Here is a 7765-nt window from a genome sequence, read left to right on the forward strand (position 1 = left end):
CTTCTCTGTCTACAAACACTGCTCACCCAAACAGGTCTCCATCTGTGGCTCCCTTGGCACCCCTCAGAATCTGAACGGCGTCCCTTCCAGCTGACAGATAACACAGAGCTGCTGAATCAAAGCATTTGCTTGCTTTGTGGCACATTTAGCTAGCTAGCTTTCTGACCCCAGCCAGCAAAAGGGCCTCAATGTCACTGCTACTCACTGATTGTCAAGGAACCTCCCAGCTCCATTTAGGCTCATGGTAACCACTGGCTTCAGCAGCTGCTCTCAAACAGTAACTGTTCAGGGGGTCATCTTCATAAAGGGTTACTTCATACCCAAGAGTTAGGAAGGTACGTCTGCAAGATTTGTCTTGGGTCACTGAGTGCAATCCCTTACTGCAGGCAGCCATTCTAGCTAAGCCAAGATAAAAGTTTAAAAGGAGAGATTTTCAGAAAGGCCAAAGGGTAAGAACAGAAGGGCACTGGACCAAGCTGCCTAGGGAGGCTCTGGAATCTCCTTTTCCTGGAGGCTTATAAGCAAAGGCTGGTGGGTTAGTAATAGCGCATCCTGCGCCTGTGAAAGACACTGAACTAGAGTCCCTTGAAATCCTTTCCTGCCCTATGACTCTCTGAACGCTGTGCTGGTTGTTGATTCACTAGAGAAGCCATAGTTAACTTGCTCCTGAAAACCTAACTTTAGTATTAAATAAACCAAAGGACCGGGAGGGATACCTGTGAGGCCACTCTAACGTGCAACTGCAAAAAGCCCCTGCTCCTAAGCAACCACCCACATCCAGTTTTGTATGATAAATATGTTAACATTAGTACAAGCCTCTCAAAAGGGTCAGTATTTTTACAACTACTTTTTGAAAGGTATTTTATAGCATTTGTCCACTGTCATTACCCTTAACATGTCCAATACTTTCCAAACTGGCTGACAGTCTCTGTCTCAAATAGGTTCAGGATATTCTCCTGTCTATTGTAAAAATATAACTGGAGCTTAATTTAGAACCATACTCCTTGAAGGGTGTCCAAGATAAAAAGCTTTTTCCTCTTTTTATTTATTGATTTTTTTTTAAACAGTAGTAGAACACTTCTGATGTTGTTACATGTGAATTTATCCTCCCTATTGGAGGGGTTTATTACAAACAAAACCTCTCCTGTTGCCAGCAGGGGATTCACTTGAGCTCTTATCTTTCTAGTACACACTTAACCAGAGAATTTCAAGCTGGTAAACACTGAAGGCAGGAAAGGAAACAGAGTTTAGTTTGAAAGTTAAAGTGAATCCCACTGATCGCTCTGTGGGGCCTGCACAAATATCTATTGGTAGCATCGGAGTTGTTAAACATGATACCTAGATTGGAGAAGCTTCTTAATTTAAAGAAGGGACATCACCAACCTAATTTTTCTTTAGTTTAATCATATTTTCAGGCCAGATTGCTTCCTGGGCAAACAGCCAGAAAAGTGCCATTTAAACAAGCAGAGTTGGCTGCCTACCCCTGCTGCTTGTGCAGCTGAGAAAGTAGCCTGCATCAAGCCTTGAAATAAATTGATTTGTGCTGTAGCCATTAGTTCTAATGGGAAGTAATAATGCTAATGCATACAAATAACTTGCTGTAAAGCCACTGAGATGGAGATTTCCTGTTACAATGTAGACTTGACAGACATCATCTTCTTGCTTACTAATGGGCTTGCAGTGTTTTTCTTTTCTCATTCCTTTTTTTTCTTTTAAAAGCCATACATGCAAAAAAGGAAAAGAGAATGGACGAAGCAGGTGAAGGGTAGCAATGAATGGATATGTGAAAAGGAGTGTGATAGAAGGGAAGGAAGAATGGCCTGAGGGTTAAGGAGCTACTGGGATATGGAATGCAGGTTTCAAATTCCACCTTGGTCATAGCTAACCTCTGGATAAGGCATTTCAGCCAAGATTTTCAAAAGTAGCTGCCAAAGGCTCCTAACAGTAGCATGCCCAAGGGTAGGTAAGTGAGGCAGCAGCTTCGGGCACTGCCTTAGAGGGGACAAAGAATGGCAGCTGTTACTGGTTCAGCTGCTGCCTTTGCCTCAGTCACCCCTGGTGTGCAATCCACAAAACAACCTATATGCCTCTGGCTCCTAATCCAGATTTAGATGTTTAAATAAGTGGCCAGAATCTCAACAGTGCTGCGCATCCCACAGCTCTGTCACATGAAGCTGCAGAGTGGCTCTGCACATTTGAAAATTAGGCTACTTGTGAGTTTCCTAATTTCAAGGAACTAGTTTTGAAAATGTTGGGATGTCTCTCTGTGCCTCAGTTTTCCATCTGTAAAATGGGGACAATACCACTTTCTTTGCTACTTTGTCTAAACTGCAAGCTCTTTCAAAGTTGAGATTCAGACCTTAGAAACATGGTTGGATCCACACTTTAGAGCAGTCCCAAGGCTATTTTAAAGTACTTCCGGGCTCTCTGAATACAAACAATTGTCCCAGGCTTTCCTGCTATTTGGCAATTTGTGGAAGATTTTAAGCCATTATTCTGCCAGTCAGACTAGGTCTGTTGTTGGTCACATTAGTACAGTACATTCAGTATGTACAGTACACAATAGTCACACTAGCACTTCTACAGTGACTCTGTTGTAGAAAAAACTCAATATCACTCTACTTGGGCAGTGCTCTTGGAACCTACAATCAAAGATATCACCCCATCCCCATCTGTCTGTGGAGTAAGTTTGGTTCGCTGATTTTGTTAAAATATTACCCAAGACTGATTCAGCTCTCATGAAAAGTAAGCTACTCCGTAAAATAACAGAAGGATATGTCTCACCTGCAAAAAGGTCTCCGGAAGGTGCCTCCCATGATATTTTTGTGAGTCTGCAGACAGATTGAAGCAATAGGTCTGAAAATGCTGGACTGTCCCACATTTATCTTACTGGGGTGTCAACTCCCATAACTAATGGTAATTTGGCAAAAGCATCCAGCAGAAATCTGCTGGAGCAAAGTTGGGTGGAGGGGGGGAATGTAGCCAAAAAGTGGGGTAGCAGTCCCCATTCTGGTCTCATCCAAATGTGGGGTGTTTTTCTTACATTCAAATTGTTAATATAATTGCTCACATATAAATGGCCTTTCCCCCCAGGTTATAAAAAAGGAAACTGGATTTTGGAGAGACTTTGGGTTTGGAATGACTTGCCAGTACAGGTCTGATTTTATCAACATAGGTAAGAACATTTGTTTACAAGATCCTGCTTTAGCACTGCCACATAGGAACTTTGGGTCAGCTTCTCTTTGCCGCTCAGTCATTGTATGCCCCTCTGCTAATCTCAGCTGGCATATCAACACATGGTGGGAGGTGTCACAGACAGTTGTTGGCACACCTTAGAGCAGTTCTAAAACTATTCGAAACTTCTTCAGGGTGCTCTGGGTTCCCCAACCCACTCTGTTACATCCAAGGGTTATTAGATACAGGCGAGAACTTGAACCATTGGGTTGTACATCTGTGCATGTTCCTCTGAGCTAATGGAGATCAAGAGTCAGAACTGTGTTCTGAGGAGATAGCAGTTTCCAAGTTCTGTGTTTAAAGTCTCCATGAAGGTTTTGTCTCTGGAAGGGCTGAGAGAAGAGTTGCTGGATAAATCCTGTGTTGACTAATCCAGAGCTTTCCTCTGACATTTTCAAAGCAAGAAAATAGATTCATCTAAGTTCACTTCTTGTGGCAGATAGGTGGCCCTGATTGCCATCAGACTGAGCTCCAGGCACCCATTTAATTCTGGGCATGTGCCCCATAGCTAACCTTACCCACTGGTTAGGTGGGATCTCTGAACATGGGCAGGATCATGGACATTTATAACTGCCAATCAACCCCATGCCCATTGCTTGTGTCTCTGGAGCATTTCTGCTGGCTAGGACATGGCCTATCAAACCTCACCTAACATTATCTTGTCAACAACTAGTTGTACCTAAAGAGACGGCTACTGCCACAATGGACTCCAAAGCAAAGCTTCCGTTGATGATAGTGATGCTGGATTGGGCCTTGCGAGTACAGGCTCAGCAGTAACACATCTGGCCAGTGACCCAAAGTTTTCCCAACTCTCTGCCCTTAAAGCCAAGGCCTGGGAAAGTGGAAGAGCTGTGTATTTTGTCCTGATGGGGACCCAGCTAAGAATGTGGTAGCCTAGTCCCAAGTAAAAGTCTGTCTACAGCAAACACCAGTCCAGCCCTGGAGGAGGGCTTGGTTAGACTACGACTCCACCCCTCCACATCTCAACCCCAACTCATGAGCCAAGGTTGGAGTGTGCTTAGCGGTATAGGTTGATCCATTAACCGCTATCATTGGGTTTAGAAACCTTATGGGAACCAGTCACCTACGGCAAAGTTTAAATGTTTCAGAGCAGTAAATTGGGTGCCCCAAGTAACAGAGATGCAGTCAACACAACCCAGTGATGCTTGGAGAAGCAGGGAGGTGCCTACTTCCTGTTTCCCATCGTCTCTCCAGACAGCCCTCTAGTTTTTTTCCCCAGTACTTTTCCCCCCACCTCCAAAAACTGGCAAGGGGTAGGTGACCTAGAGTCAGCAGGCTGTCAACTCCTTGGCTAGAGCCCCACCAGTTACTTGAATCTCTGCAAGTTTAAAGGCCCTTAGAAAATCAGAAGCCTCAAATAGTTGGAAGTCCCTAACTCCCCTGAAGCTGCGTATGCAGGAACTGCTTTCTGGCACAGAAAGCTCCACTGAAAGCTGCTGTCAGCAAGCAGAGGAATCCCTTGCAGGTGCATCCCATGAATCTGCATCGCACTAGATGGCGGGGTGCAGCCAGGAAACCAGCACTGAGCGTATCACAAAGGCAGACCTCACAAGTTTGTCTTCTACAACCCCATCATCAAGTAGGACTCCACTGAGCAATGATAACGGTGACTGGGGAGGGTCTGTGGCTGTGGCAGGCTGAGCCAGGCATTCTCATCTGCTCATTCCTATAGACTATCATGAGACTGAAATGGCTCCCTCTGGTCTCAGCTTGTTTGTTATAAATGCAAAGTTGCTCAGTAGCTTGCCCACTGGACCCAGCCCTCTGTAAATCACTCCCTTTTCTGCATAGACCCAGCTGCCCCTCATTCAGAGCAGCCCACACAAAAGGATGTGCTTTGCTGAGTACTTGGGACTAGTTCAGACCCAGAAGGGAAGCTTGTTCCAGAACACAGAGAATGCCCTCTCTTTGCCTCCCACAGAAGCCACTGGGCTTGTTTGAAAATTATAAGTGCAGATCACAGACAACAGTTTCTCTCTTGACTCCATGTGTGACTTGCTCTCAATACCCTACTTTGTGCCTGGTTGCAAAGGTCAAGAATAAAGAAAATTCAGCTGCAACCTTAAGTTGATCTGTCACTTAGGAAACATGACATGAACTTTAAGAGCTGCTTAGTGAAAACAAAGCAAATTTGTTTGTCACAGGGCAGTGAAAATGGCCTTTTATAAAGCAAGGAAATTGGGCATTTCCTACTGTTGGCAGAAAGTAATCCAACTTTAAAGACAGGCATGAAAGTTACAGACTATAGGGAAGAGCTGAGAGACAATGCCAGTATTAAGTTCACCAGGAGATGTGTCTGTCCCTGTCAGGTTTTTCCATTCAGAGAGTACAACTTTCTACATCTTCTTTGTGCCAGGTGGTTTTGATCTGGATATCAAAGGCTGGGGAGGAGAAGACGTGCATCTGTACCGCAAATACCTCCACAGTAACCTCATTGTGGTCAGAACGCCTGTGCGGGGCCTCTTCCATCTCTGGCATGAAAAGCGGTGCTTGGATGAACTGACCCCAGAGCAGTACAAGATGTGTATGCAATCCAAGGCCATGAATGAGGCCTCCCATGGACAGCTGGGGATGCTTGTCTTTAGACATGAGATAGAGGCTCACCTACGCAAACAGAAACAAAAAGTGATCAGTAAAAAGACATGAGCCCAGAGACGGAAAGGTGGGGTTTTTTGAAGTTTCAAAGCAGCTGCTTCAATAGAAAAGGCGACAGAGTTAAAAAGTTGGTGCTGGCAGCAGGAAGATGTGAGGAAATGCGTACACTTCCTTTCCTGCCTTATGAGAGGTTGCCAGTTTTCCATTTATCCTGTTTTCCTGCACTGGCTCCTGCTATGGAGTTGACAACAAAGGCAAGAGATGATCTTGAGAATCAAGGTTGCAGAGACCAGTAGCTTGCATCTGATACTTGCATGACATGTGCAGCAACAAAAGAATTTGCATTTCATTGAAATATTCTTGTGTGACGACAGCAGCCCTGATTCTATGAAGACATGGGTCCACCTCTAACATACCTTGGGTGTAAATGTTTGTAAACGCTAAAAGGGGCTTGAGTTTTAGAAAATGTGCAGAGCACCTGCCCTTGGGGGTTGGGTGGGGGTGGGGGGCAGGGAAGGGGGAAGAATCACTTTAAAGTCATAAAAGTAAAGATAGCCCCAAATCACTAGTCACTTTTGAGAATTTGAGACCGGTGCTCTTAATGTTGGATAATAGTTAGAGGCATTCACATTTAGTGTCATAGAGATAAGCGTCTCAGACAAAGCTTTCTAGAACCCGGAAGATTTCACAATAAAATGTGAAATTCCAAATACTTGAGCATAGTGTTATACTCCATTATTGTATTAAACCAAAAATGTCAAGCCATATCTTGGAACTTTTATCCAGACTAATCTGGTACTATGTGTTCTGTTCTACATGCTCATTTTGTTGTCTTTTTTTTGTGAGCTTTTTTGCTTGTGAGTTCTTTTGTGCATATTTAAGTTTTCGACTTCAGGCCTTATTAAGAAATAGCACAACTTCAAGGATATTTTGAAAGTAGTTTATGGTTTAAGTCATAGATACATAAATGTATCCAAATGTGTCTCTTGCTAGGCATCTGTCCTGCAGCTGAAATGCACACTTTGTTTCTGATATATTGATAGAGATTCACTGATTGGAAGCAGAGTGCTCTTAACACAGCACCAGGGCACTGGAAAAGAAGGAGAATACTTTCCATTCTTAGAAAAGGAAATGAGTACCATTTTGTGATCTTGATTTAGCAAGAGACTTTAAATTAGGAATGTTATAGATGCCAAAATGAACGAGGGATCACATTGTGACTTGTTTATACCAAAGTATTCAGTATAAACCAAATGTAATGTCTTTCTCAAGTCATAGTAGGCTCTCTTTCTTTTTTTTAGATTAATATGAAAAATGTTTTTGTGAAAGAATTTATGTTAGATCTTCTGACAGTGTTCCTAAGTACTTCCAAGAAACTGGTCTACTTTTTAATATTTTTTTGATTGACAATTTCCTACCGCATTGTTAAAATGTCCTATTACTATTATAAATATTGTTTGAACGCTGACTGCTGTGTCTTTCCAGTTCTAATATTTATTAGTCAAAAACTGGGTGCATGGGGTAGCTATCTGCTTGCTTATTTATCTTTTGTTTGACTCTGATCTCATTGTTTGTTAGCTTCTGATTCATTCAGGACATTGGGAAATACAACTGCATTGTAATGATGTGATGTTGTTATCATGTAGAAAGTCAGGTGAAGGAAAATGGAAGATAGCACTGAACAATGAATAAAATATGATTTATACTGATATTGTGCAATAGGAAATACCACCTGGATAATTAACTCTTTGGAAGCATCCTCTTGCAGAAGGTGCAAGCTAAGAACAGATCATTCCACATACTCCTTTAGTATACTGTGTGCCAGTAAAAGTGTCTGTCTCTTTTTAACTTGTTAGAGATGAACAGTATGTTTTTTTCATAAAATCTAAGACCAGATAGTCAAAGAGCCTCAGGC

At 42.9% G+C, this 7765-nt stretch overlaps 1 protein-coding gene across 1 annotated transcript in view; it reads left to right on the plus strand.

The window, feature by feature from the left end:
• The window catches only part of CSGALNACT1 (chondroitin sulfate N-acetylgalactosaminyltransferase 1), a 105836-nt gene extending 98279 nt beyond the window's left edge, over positions 1-7557 (plus strand). The window contains 2 exon segments of the mRNA XM_006027559.3: positions 3094-3175; positions 5612-7557. Of these exon segments, the coding sequence (XP_006027621.1) occupies positions 3094-3175; positions 5612-5901 (372 nt within the window). The 3' untranslated portion in view covers positions 5902-7557.
• The last annotated feature ends 208 nt before the right edge of the window (positions 7558-7765 follow it).

This window comes from Alligator sinensis, unplaced genomic scaffold, assembly GCF_000455745.1.
Source record: "Alligator sinensis unplaced genomic scaffold, ASM45574v1 scaffold1092_1, whole genome shotgun sequence".
Lineage (NCBI taxonomy): Eukaryota > Metazoa > Chordata > Crocodylia > Alligatoridae > Alligator > Alligator sinensis.